We start from the raw sequence: 16922 nt of genomic DNA on the forward strand, positions 1-16922 counted from the left end.
ATTTTAGTTCCCAGAATGTTCTTGTAAAAGGTAGGAAAACATTCTCTAAAAACATTCTAAAAATGTTTAATGATAACATTGTTGGAACATTATTCCCTAATGTTCTTATAACATTTTTAGCGGGTAGTTTTATTTAAGTTCCCAGAATGTTCTCCTAAAAGGTAGGAAAACATTCTTTAAAAACATTCTAAAAATGTTTAATGACAACATTGTTGGAACATTATTCCCTAATGTTCTTATAACATTTTTAGCGGGTAGTTTTATTTAAGTTCCCAGAATGTTCTCCTAAAAGGTAGGAAAACATTCTTTAAAAACATTCTAAAAATGTTTAATGATAACATTGTTGGAACATTATTCCCTAATGTTCTTATAACATTTTCATTGAGTCGTTTTATTAAAGTTCCCAGAATGTTCTCCTAAAAGGTGGGATAACATTCTCTAAGAACACTCTAAAAATGTTTAATGATAACATTGTTGGAACATTATTCCCTAATGTTCTTATAACATTTTTAGCGGGTAGTTTTATTTAAGTTCCCAGAATGTTCTCCTAAAAGGTAGGAAAACATTCTCTAAGAACACCCTAAAAATGTTTAATGATAACATTGTTGGAACATTATTCCCTAATATTCTTATAACATTTTCATTAAGTTCCCAGAATGTTCTCCTAAAAGGTGGGATAACATTCTCTAAAAACATTCTAAAAATGTTTAATGATAACATTGTTGGAACATTATTCCCTAATGTTCTTATAACATTTTCATTGAGTCGTTTTATTAAAGTTCCCAGAATGTTCTCCTAAAAGGTAGGATAACATTCTCTAAGAACACTCTAAAAATGTTTTGTGATGACCTTCTATAAAGGTTTAATCATAACATTTTTAGAACATTATCCCTTTACATTCTCATAAAGTTTTAACAGGAAGTTTTATTTTTATTCTTAGAATGTTCTTCTAAAAGTTAGGATAACATTCTCTAAAAATACTCCTAAAAATACTACTTAACATTCTTATAAAGTTTTTAGTGGGAAGTTTTATTTTTGTTCCCAAAATGTTCTCTTAAACATAAAAAATGCTTAGCAATAACATTGTTAAAACATAAAATTTTATTAATCTCAAAAATAAAACACAAAAATCTAACAGGTTTATGAATGGCATCCACATAAATTATTTGAAGTTCTGCGTACAATAGATGCCCAACATTACATGAAGAACTCAGTAAAGTCCAATGTGCAATCACACGTCTTGACTGCTGTTTGCTCAGAGCGCTCATAATCAGTCTTTGCTGGTTCTTGCAGAAAAATAATAGAGTCATCTGCATTAATAGGTGTTCTACTGTTCTTCTCTTCTTGTTTTTCAGCTGCTCTCCCAGTTAGCAGAATTGAGCTCCTTTCTCTGTGTGCATGGTAGAGTTTTTCCTCATAGCCTATAAAAGAAGATCATGCAACAGTGTAAACAGAAAGAATACAAATACATATTACATATTAAGAACACAAGCAATATTGACTTTGAAAACTTTCAAAATTAGCCAGCCTAATTATTAATCAGAAATTATGTAAAGATTAATTTATTTAAAAGTATAAATATAATACCTTATATCTATTTTGTAGATATGTTTATTTAAAACATATATTTAATCCATTATATACATGTTAATAACACAACTAGAGGCTAAATTATGTGAACAAACTACAAACTTGGCTTGAGAAGTGTGGACCTTGAACTCAGGTCGCCTTGAGCACAGCTGCAGCATGTCACAGCACTGCCCACGAGGCTTTTGCTCTGACGTAACAGCTCATTTTCATCAGATATACTGTCTATGGATTGTTACATTTCTTGCAGATTTCTGCTTGTTTTAAATCAGATACAGATAAAGTAGCACTGCATTTGAATGCATTGGCGATAGAACAATTTCTAGTGTGATTTAATCATACCTGTGTATCGTCTCTTTACTATTAGCTAAGCTGTAAGTTTTAGTTACTTCAAAAGCATGAAGAAATGCTATAACTTCTGTTTCTACGCAGTTTCTTATTTAGAAATCACAGGACAGTGTTGACACTAACTTTCTGTGCTTCAGTAGGTTTCTGTGTGCGCACAATCTGCACGTTAAATGTGAGCTACTGTCTGTGCATATGAAAGCTTGTTTCCGCCATGGAATACAATTTTTTTTAAAGGTAAATGCGACTCACAATTCAAACTTTTTTTTCTCAGAAGTGCGAGATAAACTCACAATTGGCTGTTTGAAAGTCAGAATCACAGGATAAATTAGTAAAACCTGAGAAAAAAAAGCAATTCTGGCTTTTTTTTTTTTTTGCTGTCTTTTCTCAGAATTGTGAGATATAAAGGTACAATTGCAAGTTATCAAGTCCAATAGGCCCTTATCTCATTTCCTGGTTTTGGAACATTCAAAATCGCCAAGCAGTGCACTCACTTCCGGTGGTTACTTAGTTACATCTTTAGATGAAAAGTAGGTCAGTAAACTTAAATAAAATCGCGATATAGACCAGTGTCTGTCAATATTAAACCGCATAATGACCATTTAAATAGGAATCGTGCATGTTCTGTGTCTCTGTGAATGAATGGCACAGACGCGCTGTTTCATTTACCACACACACACTGAGGCACGCATGACGCTTGCGATGTTTTTAGCCTATATGAGGACATTAATGCACTTCATCAATACAGCCGCTCTGAGAGTCCCTTCAGCAGCATTTTAGCTTCATTTGAGAAAAACGATCATCATATCATAAAACACAGAGAGACTCAAAGGTCTACACGGCAATCCGTCAAAATAAAAGTTTGGTTTAACCTTTGAAGAAAGTTTTGCTTAAATCGTTACATTTTAAATAATTGGTTATAGCAATTTAATTAAACCATTAAAATGGAATCAAGAAAACAAAACAAAAAATAACTTTTGGGAGATGCGAGAGCGAAGTAGTCCAGTGATAATTAAAAGACAGCCATGGTTAATGCAATTTGCAAAACTTGCAATTTGCCCTTTAGTTACTGTTGCTATGTCCAACAAGCCATAGCGCTCTCACGTCACACATCATGTTGTCATGCAATGAAAAATACATTGCGGATCAAAGAAAAAACGCTGAAACGTCTCAACGCCGAGACAAGACAGAGCAGGTTACTTTTTATATGAAACAAAGTCTCAACGTTTAATTTGTGTAATTTTTGTAAAAAAGTTTTTTTGTAAAAATAGAATGTAAAAAATAAATACCTGTCAATCAAACTCCCTCGAAGGGTGAATTCTGAGGGGAGTAAAAAAGCCAGCTCACAATTCTGATATTTTCTTGCAATTGTGTGTTCCTGCCTCACAATTCTGAGAAAAAAAAACCCTGTAATTTTACTGATGGAAACAGACATTAAAAAAGTGGACTTTAAAGATTTCTTATTCTGTAGCTCCCTGTGGGATTTTTTTGATAAGTCCATAAAAATGCATCCATCCATGATAAAAGCACTCCACACATCTCTGGTAGGTTAATCAAGGCGAAAGGTGAAGCGAAGTGATGCGTTCGTGTAAGAAACATATCCATATTTTAGGGCTGAAAACATAGTCATACAAAGCAGGTAATTTTACCATTGTTGCCAGCATGACTATACCAGCTCAGTAGGGCTATTTCACAGAAGACTACTACTGAGAAATTTCACGTTATTTGACTTTGCTTTTCCAGTGCGTGATCGGTACATGATTGGAGTGTTTGGGCCGTTAACGACAGAGCAGAACGCGCAGCGCAAACACGGAGCAGAACATTGAGCAAAGAGCTCAATGTTGTGTGACACAACATTGTGTGTGTCAGTGCGACACACACACACGGAATGAAGAGCGCGGCGCGGAAAAGACCCGCTCATGAAAGCTGCGCGAGAATGAAACCTGATCTCCGAACACGGAGGGGCGGGATGGCATATTTTCAGCCTTTTCCGCAACAGGAAGTCATTAAAACGAGGCAAAAAAAGTGCTGCGTTAATTGCGTTATTTTTTTAAACGAGTTAAGCATCTCAAATTAACGCGTTCATTTCCCCAGCCCTCCCATATAACTTTATCAACTTAAATAACTAGCTTCCGGCAGACAGCCATATGCAAGTCAAATTACGCCCAAAGAGTAACTCTTGTCAATGTACGACGTAGGAGTAGCATAAGCTTTGATGGCTCTCGCGGTTCAAACTAACAGGGCTAGGCAATAAATTCAAGCTCCTCCCACATTTCTCTTTATATGATTCTCTTTAATGATAATTTTTCTAAAAATCTCCGTGGAAAGAAAGTCAGATATACATCTGGGATGGCACGAGGGAGAAAAAAGAGATCATTTTGGAGTGCATTGTGCCTTTAAAATTGACTACGGTTTTATAAACTGCAGTGGATACTTACTAGTGATGGACTTGTTTCTTGTTGGTGCCTGTTCTGCTCCGTAAACATTGTTCCCATGCTTGATCTTAAGAAAATGTAAAAAGTGTGTTAATGTGTGTTAACAGACTATTGATCTGGGTCACAGGACCATTTTTGATGTGTTCCTTAAGTGTTATATCTGGAGAACCCTTACAAACATTAACCATGGTTTTGCTACACTAACTAAATGGTAATAAATTATCCACCATAAAAACATGGTTTCTACACTTTTACTATAATAAAAACCATGGTTAATTTAGCAAAGGACCCTAGGAACATGTCCTAAAAAGAACAGCTCATCCAAAAAATAGAGTTCTCTCGTTATTTAAGGCTACTCCATGATGTTCCAAAACTGTATGAATTTATTTTGTATAACCTTAATTAAGATATCTTGAGAAATGCATTCACTTTTTTTTTTTTTTTTTTTTTTTAATAAAATCAATGGGTTCCAATGTTTTGGGTTCCAGTGTTGTTTTATTCCCAACATTCTTGTGTTTCAGAGAAGTAAGTCATACAGGTTTGAAATTAATTTCATTTTGAAAGGACATTTATGTTTGGGTCAGCTAGGCCCGTAAACTCATATCAAGAAGACAGGTAAAATACTGTCTGGAGGGTTTGGACCAGTGTGCCTTTGAGCATAGTTTATATGTTCTGCCTCTATTTCACGTGCATTTTACTATGACAATACTCACCAACTGAAGATCGTGTGGCTGGATAATATTTATTCCCAAAATTCCTGGATAATGAGGGAAACACAGACATACAGCAATATTATTAGCTATTTGTATTTACTTACTAAAAGAGACATTTGCAAAAGCGTGCAAAATTTTACTCACCAGCTCAAAAACATATTATGATGACACATCATTTTGACGGATCGGTAACGTTAGGCCGATATCCCACGATCAACAATATTCAAAAGCCTAACGTCTGCATGTGGTTCGAGTTCCTCTCTGTATAAAGACACAATGTTCTCAGTTCACTCATTGCAAAGCTCCTATGCTGAGTTTTATTTTATTTTTTTTATCAAAAACTAAGTTAGCTGACAACACATAGCCTGATCAACATTGACATAATATCGATATTGCTCTAATCGCATTTAACATTAGATTCTCAATTTAACACACTATATTTTGATAGCAGAATGTATTTTTATATAAAATAAAGTTATTTACCTTCCGCAGATTGCATTGCAATATGTCCGTTACACACGTTGTTAAAATTCGTTGTCCATTTACATCCCGCAACTCGCTCAAAATACAAATGTAACAGCACGATGCAAAATAATCCATGTTTTAAACAATGTAAAAGCCACAGAATCGAAGGAGGCCTACTGAAGATCCCGAGCAGCACACACACACACTCACTCGCTCGCTCACTCACTCCAACAGACGAATATTCAAACTTGACCTGTAAAAGGCGCGCATAGCTGTCATTGGCCAGATTCCTGGATGACAGTCTGAATAACCAATCATGCTCAAAACAACTCGAAGAGACAGCCAATAATGTGGTAACATTGCAATTACAGGAAAAGATGACATGTTTTAAAAGAAAGAATATGAAAAAAATGTACACGTGCTATTTATTTAGTTGTATTTGTAAGCTGGCTGTTATATTTAATCAATTGGTTAAATGGTGTCTTCATTGCAGTGCATGATAAAAAAAATTACAAAAACATACAAATAACATATAAATAATAATAATAATAAATAACATAAATAATATATACCATATAACAACATATATTTACCACTGCTCTGCCAAACAGCAATTTAAAAGAGCAAACATATTATATATTAAACAGAGCAAACATTGCATATGTAGGCTATTCATATACAATTCTGTATATGAAAAACTAATGGATTGGTATCATGGTGACATTAGAGGGACATTCATGTGACCCATAATGATCCTTTTGCACTTTAACAAAATATTGACCTTTCCTTAGAAACACTCTTATGCCTAATAATGTCAACTTGCTTTTCACCCTGTGTGGCACTGTTACACAACCTGTTGGTTTAGGGTTAATCCTCTGTCCAACGCAACACTTTGCTAACATTGGCATAATTCTATACAAGTTGCAACATACACCCTGGGTTTCACAGGCAAGGTTTAAGCCTAGTCCAGACTAAAATGCACGTTTGAGCTGTTTTACCTGAAAGCAACTTGCACTGACATATATTAAAATGTGTCAGTGCCATTGTTTTGTCTCAAGATGCACACCAGTAATGTTTATTTTTTTTTCTTTCTAAGGCACATTTTTAAAAGCTAATTAAATGCACTAAGGCCTAATCCTGGCTTAATCTAAACTCTGTGAAACCGGGTCTGGGTTAAAAAATTAAGGGTTAAGGTTAACCCTAACTCTAACCCTAACCCTTGTCTACAGACTTTTATTTAACAGCATAGATAGACTCCAAGGTGTTGATTGCAGTGGTTAGGCCTTTAGCGTTGATACATGATGAATAACTTCTCTCTGTGACAGTCTGTAATGTATTTTAGCCAAGAGTGTTTGTATGGATTGTCCCTAATTAAGCTAGAGCTATTGGTGCATTCAAGTCATGTCATAAAGATCGTATTTACAAGTTGAACGCCAACACAATGATGAGAATATGAGTAGGAAGCTCAGGATTTTCTTTAACCCCGATCTTGAAGAGTTAGGGGTGTGTCAGAGAGAAACATTGTGGGATACCACTATACTTAGATATTCAGCAGTGACAATGAAGTAAGCTAATGCTTGCACAAAATATGATAGCATTATAATATAACAATATAATATGTGATGATAAAGTTTACAGTGGCTTCATTAATTTAAAACATTAAAAAAAATTGTAAAACCTCATGAATACAAACTTCCCAGGAGGACTTAAAAGCACCATATGTTCCATCGTGAACCCCGTTGGCCTGCTGTCTGACCAGCAAGCTCAATTTAACAATAATTGTGTAGTTTAATTACTAAATGTTACATTTAAAATGTTCTAGTTTTGTTAACAAGTCGCATTACAAGAACGTTTTATAAAAAACACTCATCATCTCAGGTCTCAGTGATATCCTCAAAACATTTTACAAACGTTGATTTGATAATGTTCCTCCTATGTTATTATGGAACATTGTGCCAATGTTTTACTGAGAATATTATATAATCTGTTATCTCAACAACATCCTCAAAACATCCTCAAAATGTTTCATTTGAAATGTTCTAATTGTGTTAACTCGTCACATTAGAATGAACGTTTTATAAAGAACATTCAACATCTCATCTCTCAATGATATCCTCAAAACATTTTCCTAATGTGACAGAGAGAACGTTCTTCTTTTGTTTTTATGAAACATTGGGACAATGTTATATTGAGATCATTGTACAAACTTTAACTTTAACAACATTCCCAAAATATGCTCAAAATGTTGCAAGTAAAATGTTCTTCTTTTGTTTTAATGAAACATTGGGACAATGTTATATTGAGATCATTGTACAAATTTTAACTTTAACAACATTCCCAAAATATGCTCAAAATGTTGCAAGTAGAATGTTCTAATTGTGTTAACTCGTCACATTAGCAGAACGTTTTATAAAGAACATTGAACATCTCATCTCTCAATGATATCCTCAAAACATTTTCCTAATGTGACAGAGAGAACGTTCTTCTTTTGTTATCATGAAACATTGGGACAATGTTATATTGAGATCATTGTACAAATTTTAACTTTAACAACATTCCCAAAATATGCTCAAAATGTTGCAAGTAGAATGTTCTAATTGTGTTAACTCGTCACATTAGCAGAACGTTTTATAAAGAACATTGAACATCTCATCTCTCAATGATATCCTCAAAACATTTTCCTAATGTGACAGAGAGAATGTTCTTCTTTTGTTATCATGAAACATTGGGAAAATGTTATATTGAGATCATTGTACAAACTTTAACTTTAACAACATTCCCAAAATATGTTCAAAATGTTCCAAGTAAAATGTTCTTCTTTTGTTTTTATGAAACATTGGGACAATGTTATATTGAGATCATTGTACAAATTTGAACTTTAACAACATTCCCAAAATATGCTCAAAATGTTCCAAGTAAAATGTTCTTCTTTTGTTATCATGAAACATTGGGAAAATGTTATATTGAGATCATTGTACAAACTTTAACTTTAACAACATTCCCAAAATATGTTCAAAATGTTCCAAGTAAAATGTTCTTCTTTTGTTATCATGAAACATTGGGAAAATGTTATATTGAGATCATTGTACAAACTTTAACTTTAACAACATTCCCAAAATATGTTCAAAATGTTCCAAGTAAAATGTTCTTCTTTTGTTTTTATGAAACATTGGGACAATGTTATATTGAGATCATTGTACAAATTTTAACTTTAACAACATTCCCAAAATATGCTCAAAATGTTGCAAGTAGAATGTTCTAATTGTGTTAACTCGTCACATTAGCAGAACGTTTTATAAAGAACATTGAACATCTCATCTCTCAATGATATCCTCAAAACATTTTCCTAATGTGACAGAGAGAACGTTCTTCTTTTGTTATCATGAAACATTGGGACAATGTTATATTGAGATCATTGTACAAATTTTAACTTTAACAACATTCCCAAAATATGCTCAAAATGTTGCAAGTAGAATGTTCTAATTGTGTTAACTCGTCACATTAGCAGAACGTTTTATAAAGAACATTGAACATCTCATCTCTCAATGATATCCTCAAAACATTTTCCTAATGTGACAGAGAGAATGTTCTTCTTTTGTTATCATAAAACATTGGAACAATGTTTTATTGAGATCATTGTACAACTTCTTACCTGCAGAAACATTCCCAAAACATCCTTTGAATGTTGCAGTTAAAATGTTATATCTTAGTTTACATTTAACGTTATAGGAACATTTTTTAAAATGAGAAAACATCCTTAAAATATTCGTTAAACATTATATTCAAATGTTTTCTTCAGAACGTTAACCAAACTTGTAGGGAATGTTAGCCAAAGTTCTAAGAACGTTCCCTGCTAGCTGGGGCAACACAACCCGACGCAGAACCATAAAACGGCCACGACGCCGTAGGAGTGACGGCGTAGCTACGGCGTGGAGTTGACGCAGAAGCATAAAAAGGCCTTACACTCATCTCACCGTCTGATTTACGAAGCTGTGCGTACCTTTGAAATTCAGGTGTACGCAATACCTGCCCTTGATAAATGCCGCGGCTGAAAATGATCGTCATTAGATTAACACCTTTATATTCACGTCTCCGCCTCCCCCACGCCCTCATTTTACGCCATGGACACACGGAAGACGGCAAAGAGGAGAAACTTCTCCGGTGGAATTCCAGTTTAAATCGCTGGTTGGTTGAGCAAATTACCTATCACAATGCATTATTTTACAGCACGTGTTTTGAAACTATTAGCGTTTAATTTCGCATGACGTCACATGTAATGGGGTAGCTAATTATCACAATAGCGATGATGATGTGAATAATTGCATGACAATTTGTAATATTCTTATTAGTATTATGATGTTGATTATTAATGACGCTTATTGTTATTTAGAAGAAGAATGTCTTTGTTATTATTATTATTTGTATTATTATTATTTAAAAGAAGAAGAATGTCATTTTAATTATTTTGTCAGTCTGAATTATTTGTATTATAGGCTATTTAAAAGAAGAAGAATGTCCTTTTAATTATTTTGTCAGTCTGAATTATTTTTTGGTCATTGAAAGCCTATCATTAGCCTACTGAACCCAGTCCGTGCGCACCTGCCGGGCTTAACTCACAAAAATAAACACTGAAGTTTATAATTTCTATGTTGTTGTTTTTTTTACAGTGGGTCATAATATATCATATATTTAGTTTGTCAGTGCATTTTGTGTGTTAGGAATAGTTTTTCTGCGCATTTCAGCACTAACTCAAAACGTGCGTACATGTACACCACCTCCTGAGCTGGCATAATAATAGGTGGAAATATGTGATTCTCATCAAAATATTTTCAGAATAATCTGAGAGCCTTCTCAAAAAAAAAAAAAAGAAAAGAAAAAAAGTTTACTATGTCGCTTTCTTCTTCGCACGAAAAGGACATTGATCGCTTCTTTCCGACGTGACAGTTGTTTCTGCAGAAGTAAATTCAGTCAAAGAAAGATAGATATTGTATTTTATACCCAGGCAATGGACAAATGTCTGCTCATGTACTTTTATTATTGCAAATGAAAGGTTACAGATATTACAGTGAGAAGAAAATATATAAATAAATGAAATAGGGGAGGGAGGGGGTGGGGGGGGGGGGATACGGACATCATAAGTCTGGTCAGGTCATTGGTTCAGAATTACTTAATTTGTCTGCTACATCGTTGCACAGTAGCTAGGTGTCACTAGTGAGCAATAATGAATGAAGCTTTGGGTGAAGCAATGGGCTGCGAGGTCTCAGTGGTTCAGGAAGCCTCATTTTGCCATCACTAGTTGACATACATATAATACTCTGTTGCTTTTCAGAACATACACGAGGGAGACATGACTGCATTGTTTATAGACTGATTTATTCGGCACATCTCAACAGCAAAGACACATGACACGCGAGTGCCCTCTAGTGGCCGTCGGGCATTGTAACATCAACTCAAATACATTACAACTTCCGACGCATAAATTGTGATTTATAATTTAAAAACAAACTCGTACCTGCGCGTAAACTCTGACTCATGTGTACAAACATTTTGGAGACGGAACCGATGGTGAGCTGATTGACTGACGGCAGATGAAGGAAACCACTTTAAATGGTTTAAATGATAGCCTAAGCACGTAAATTACTTGAAATCATTACCAAGAAGTTACAAAAATGTTTCTAATCTAATAAATATAAATAATTGTAGTGGATGCGATGCTTTTGAACACTTTTCCTGTGCCATGCTGTGTTTTAATGTTTTAACTACAGAGAGGATGGCTTAGCGCATAGCACTCATGGCCGGAGAAAATGTTTTCACGCAAATAATGATCAATAATGTCAAATCAAGTCACCTTCATTTACCTATAGCGCTTTTAACAATATAGATTGTTCATTTACACGCCACGGCAACAGTGTTTGGTGGCTCGAGAACGCAAACTCTGAAATAGGTTCCAAAATTAGATAAAAAAAAAAAAAAAACTTATCTCCATGTAAACTTCAAAAATGTGAATCTGTGAAAACGGTGACGGCGTGCACAATGAGGCTTATCTGTTTCCATTAAAAATACAAAGCAATTAAAAATACTATTTGGCCAGTGAAAAAGATTTTTAAAAGAAATTTCTGAAATGTATTCTACTATTTTATTTATTTATTCAAAAACAAGGCAAGGATAGGCTACTAAATGATTTTTAGCATGTAATGTGAGGACACATCCGTAGCCTATCTCATATTTTCCTAATGTTTTGTACCGTTAAACATGTTATCACGTGGATGAATAATCATTTGCAAATGATATGCAGATGAGGATATGCATAGTAAAACTAGGCGTTGTAAGCTCCATGTATGGTTATTTCGGGGTGGAGACGCATGTGAACAATTTTCCTCTGACTGGGATTTATAAAGGTTCTGGTGTATGCATGGTATTATGAGTCTGAATATTTTTTGATGAGACCCAGAGATGCGGCTTAGCTGCACTCACATGCCATTTGTAGGCGCTTTCGATGATGGGCAGGGGTTATCATGAACATTCTGACTGGTCTCCTTCTATGATCTGCGATGCACTGTGTTCTTCTATCTCTTCCTTGTGCATAAATAAGCCTCGGGTGCCCGTAACCCTGACGCCCATTAACTGGCTGCAATATTAAATCTTAATACATGCTTGGATTGAAGCTTTCACTACTTACTGGATAATTTTTAGCTAAAACTTGTTCTTGCTTTATTTATTATTGTTAAAGTGTTTAATGCGTAAATTCATACACAGTTCACAACTGTGTAAATAACTAAGAATATTAAACACACAAACCAGCTCAACTCAAGTTTAGACATGATTATGTTTTAGGAGTTGGAATGAAGTTGGACAGGTGCAGTCAAGATTGAAATCACAAATGAATACATTTAGGTGTTCCCCCTAAGGGGATGGAGCGAGTTTGCTTTCGCTTTTGTATTTACGAGGGGTTCACTATGGGTATTTCTCACGCCAAAATGCACAGTTGTCCTCCTCTTATTCATGGCCCTGATCAGCCTCCTGTAAGTAAAGAAACGCATTTGGAAGTCAGAGAGACCAGTGTTGATACAACACACGGTTTAAGCAGAAAGATTAGGAAAAGAAAAGCAGGAAATTCACAAAAAACAAAAACACAGTTCACGTTAAATCGGGGAATAAAATGTCTTAGAGAATTCAACAAATCAATAACAATAGGTTCCAACATCTATGCAATGAAATGATCATGTAAATAAATGCACCAGATGAAGAATAACTGACTGAAGCCAAAAGTCACAAGCTATGCATTAAAAACAGAGATGTTACACCCAACACACTGAGTATCTGAACTCCTTTAGACAAGATGAAAAACATTTTACAATCTGTTTAAAACAAACCATTTACAGGTGTCAGAAATTATGAAATAACAGGTCTTACCGTAGGTTTGTGTGTATCACAATCTTTCTTTTCTTCGGTCTGGGCTCTTGAATACAATTCAATTTATACAATTAAAAAGGCTTTTATGAATTTGAAAGGGAGGTTACAAGACTGTATCACGTTTGAACACTATCAGAACAGGATTGTAAAATTAAGTGCTACCCATAAATGTATCGGTTGTCAGTAATACTTGCCTTTACGTTTTGCTAGTTTCTTAAATATACAGCCACAGAACTTAAACACGACTACAATTTGGACTGCCAGTAGCAGAAATGCAGCTGTTATCAGCAGTATCCCAAGTACATGTTGGTGGAGTTCTGCAATGGACAAGGCAAAAACACAAATCAGTGTAAACAAGTGTCACCACACATCAACAAACATGAAATATTCTTAAAGCTTAAAATTAGCATTAAGTGATTTCTGAGAAACACTCTTGTTATTTGAAATCGACACCGAAATGTAACAGGTATAAAAATTATACTTTTAAATATATGCATCATTAAGTAGAATTCACACAAAATTGTTAATTTACCTGACGTGGCTGCCTGATCAAATTGAGTGCTTTCCCCTTTAATTGTTGTGATGTCATGAAACAAAATAATTGTACTGTTCTGTCTCCTCTTTCCTTTTGCATGGAAGAGGTAAGTTTAATTTGGTTTCTGATCATTTTATTTAATCTTCATTGTAATTATTGGTTTTATATCTATATTTCATCCCAATTTACTTGTATAATGTTATTTTACTTACCTTGTCTCCTGCTAAATATGTGGAAACGAGAGCACATGGTGATGTGTACGTCATATTTATTTATTTAATAGAAAACGTTAAGGATAATTCACCCAGAGGCGGCTTATTTGTTCTCTTGCCTCAGGTATGTTTTTCTTTTTATACTATTTTTCTATTTATTTAATTTTTCTTGCTCCTTTTTTTACTCATTTTGATTTGTAACTGAAGGGAAGAGAGAACATTCAGGGAAATTCACTAAGAGGCTGCTTAATTGTTCTTTTGTAACAGAGAGGAGAGGAATAAAAGTTCCAGCAAAACTGCCGCTTGCTGTCATGTGTCTAATTACACAAAACACACAACGCAGACAACAACCAGTTACACCTGGTGCCGTGACCCGGATGGGAGTGGGGTTTGGGGGGGGTGAGTGTAACTGTCGTAGGCCAGTAAGAGCTGTGCATTTAAACCTCACTCCCTTGATCTCAAGAGGCGCGCTAGCGACTGATGTTAGAAGCTGTGGTCTTTAGCCTTGTTAGAGCGTCCACCTCCCACGCCAGAGACCACGGTTCGAATCCTGCTCTGAGCGGGTCAGACTGGTTACACACACAAACACACCCCTCCTTTCACTGCTCAGCCCCTCAAAATAACAAACATGCTATGCAACACCAGCTAACACATTAGAGAACTTTGGGGGAAGAGCAATGAATGGAGGGGTGTGTTTGTTTGGGTTGATTTCATATAGCAACAACGTTCAAAGATTCTCAGAAATCGCTTACTGCACTTTAAAATCAAGGAAAAAAATGTGTTTCATATGTTTTCATTAAAAGACACAGGCAGTTCAGTGAATGGACTAATAATGCTGACGTACTTGGACATGTCTGGCAGAGTCGACTGATGTCCAGATGTGTGGTCTGGTGTGTGATGGGATTGTTGATCACACATCTGTAAGTGTTTTTATCCTGATATTCCACCTCCAGAGGTAGAGAGAGACTGATGCTGAGATCAGACACACTGATGCTGGACAATACACTGATTCCTTTGTACCAGGAGAGAGTCACATGACTCACATCCATCACTGAACACACCAGTGAACATCTGGACTCTGATGATCTTGATGATGATGATGAAGAACAGTCTGAAGAGTCTCTCGTGATGACAGGAACAGGTAGACGAGCTGCAAAACATTAAAGTAAAAGTAAAAGTATTAGTAAGTACAATCAATAACTAAAAACATTTAGCAGATTGTGCATAATACGTTTATTTTTCTATTTGTTTTGAAATGTATTCTTATGCTTCACCCACTGAGAACATGAAATTGCATTTAAGCAACTATTTAATCAGTTTTTTTACATATTTGATTTGTCATTTCAGTATTTGGTAAGTAATTTTAGCAGCAAATTGTGCATTTTAATTATCACTTTATTGTTTTATTGGAAAAACGTATAGCACACTGAGTTGAGTTCAGACTAAAATTAAAAGTTAATTAATAATTATAGCATTTCTGACATGATTCATGCAGTTTACTCACCATAGACAGTAACCCTAAATCTCTTGAATAAATTTTCTGTGTTTCTGATGATCTGTACTTTATAAAGTCCAGTGTGTTCAGTTCTGATGTTTCTGATGGTCAGAGATCCAGTTTGACTGTCCATCTGAAGTCTTGCTCCAAATGTCTCAATACTGTCAAACATATTAATGGTCCATTCAGCTATACGAGTCTCTTGAGGTCCAAACATCCATAATATATAATTATTTCCCTGTATTCCAGTAACCTCAGTGTTTAGAGTGACAGAATCTCCCTCAGTCACTGATATTGAATTCACGCCATCTGTATCAGCATAAAACACTCCTGAAACAGAGATTTTAATACAATTTATGCCCAATAACGAGGAACAAATACATTTTGTAATGAATACATATGAGAAACCAAAATGTTATTAAAGGCCAAATTTTCAGCCTAATAGGACATTTTGTTGGGTTATATTCACACTGATACCCACTGCTGCAATAATTTTTTCACTGATAGTAGAAATTATGCACCTTCTCATAAACAACTAAATTACATTTTTACAGCTTTTCTCTCTTTTTCATAAACCCCTTGTCACTCTCTTTAGTCCCCCTAGGGGTCCCTGGACCCCAGTTTGAAAACAGAAGTCTCAGATGCAGGTAATACTAGCTTAGTCAATCTCTCTCTCATAATCCCCCACTCCGTAACACAATGAACTTCAATGAAGCGACTCGGAATTCTTTACTAGTTCTTAAGTGACGTTTTAGCATTTGTAATGAAGGCTTGGGCTGAACTGCCAAACGAGAGTTGAATCCATGGATGAAGGAAGTAGTTCCGCACAAAAGAGTGGTTTTAGAGACACTCCGTTGTTGTTTCACTCACTTGTGCGTGCCGTCGAACTTGGGGTGTGTATTCAAGAATTTTAATTTTTTGCTGTTAAGATTACATGAATACTATGTTAAAAGGTTAGGTCACCCAAAAATAAACATTTTGTCATTAATTATTCAGCCTCATGTTGGTCCAAAATCGTAAGACCTTCCTTCATTTTCAGAAAACACAAATGAAGAACTTTTAGATGAAATCTGAGAGGTTTCTGACCCTTATAAGAAGCGACGACACTGCAGAGCTCTCGGATTTCATCAGAAATATCTTCATTTGTGTTCAGAAGATGAACGGTTTTTCGAGTAAAAGTGTGACGCGGTTGCAGTTCTGTAATAAAACTCTTTATTTTGCTTCAATTGTTCCTGTGCCATGTTTCAGTAAAACCACAAACCATAATTGCCTTTGGACATCTTTATAATCGCCTTTACAGCTTTTATAAACACAATATCACTCACAGTCGTGCGATACGGATCAGGTTGTCACAGGCATACTGACATAGAGCCATATCGTTTTACCTACTTTAGTTGTTTTTATTAACCCAGACATTTTTAGTGTGTTGAAGTGTTCTAATAAATGAGTTTTAAGAAAACAGTTGCTGTGTCTAACTGAAAAACAATTTTGATATTTAAACAATTACTTGCATGTTATGTAGGTCTGGTTTTGACAGCATTTCATGAAATTAAATCCAACTTACCATTTGTGATCAGAATGCACAAGCAGATGAAAGCAGTGTCTGAAAGCATATTCTTCAAAATATTTCCGAACATATCTGATAATTAAAGTCTCCATTGAGCTGGGGAAAGTGTGTTTTCCATGTTTGCAGCAGATACAGTTAGGCAGGTTATTAAACTT

The 16922-nt window shown here is 35.0% G+C and overlaps 1 protein-coding gene and 1 long non-coding RNA gene across 2 annotated transcripts; both read right to left on the bottom strand.

The window, feature by feature from the left end:
• Positions 1-1088: 1088 nt before the first annotated feature.
• LOC306988449 lies at positions 1089-5777 on the bottom strand. The gene is made up of 6 exons (XR_013795401.1): positions 5564-5777; positions 5225-5341; positions 5081-5124; positions 4371-4434; positions 3222-3323; positions 1089-1421 (listed from the first exon to the last, which is right to left on the bottom strand). It is a non-coding gene; the product is annotated as an uncharacterized lncRNA (long non-coding RNA).
• Positions 5778-11929: 6152 nt separating this feature from the next.
• On the bottom strand, positions 11930-16922 carry LOC306988446 (CD48 antigen-like). The gene is made up of 6 exons (XM_079593450.1): positions 16765-16922; positions 15210-15530; positions 14550-14855; positions 13153-13275; positions 12959-13002; positions 11930-12565 (listed from the first exon to the last, which is right to left on the bottom strand). Exons 1-6 carry the CDS (start codon positions 16835-16837, stop codon positions 12542-12544), a joined length of 891 nt encoding a protein of 296 aa, XP_079449576.1. The 5' UTR covers positions 16838-16922; the 3' UTR covers positions 11930-12541.

This window comes from Phoxinus phoxinus (genome assembly GCF_949152265.1).
Source record: "Phoxinus phoxinus genome assembly, chromosome: 20".
Taxonomy (NCBI): domain Eukaryota; kingdom Metazoa; phylum Chordata; class Actinopteri; order Cypriniformes; family Leuciscidae; genus Phoxinus; species Phoxinus phoxinus.

Excerpts from the sequence above, each read along its gene's own strand:
- LOC306988446 (XM_079593450.1), bottom strand. The coding sequence starts at position 16,837 with ATGTTCGGAAATATTTTGAAGAATATGCTTTCAGACACTGCTTTCATC. Across the intron at positions 13,276-14,549 it reads ACTCTGCCAGACATGTCCAA|AACTCCACCAACATGTACTT; the intron begins GTACGTCAGCAT and ends TGTCCATTGCAG. Across the intron at positions 12,566-12,958 it reads GTGATACACACAAACCTACG|GAGGCTGATCAGGGCCATGA; the intron begins GTAAGACCTGTT and ends CTTTACTTACAG.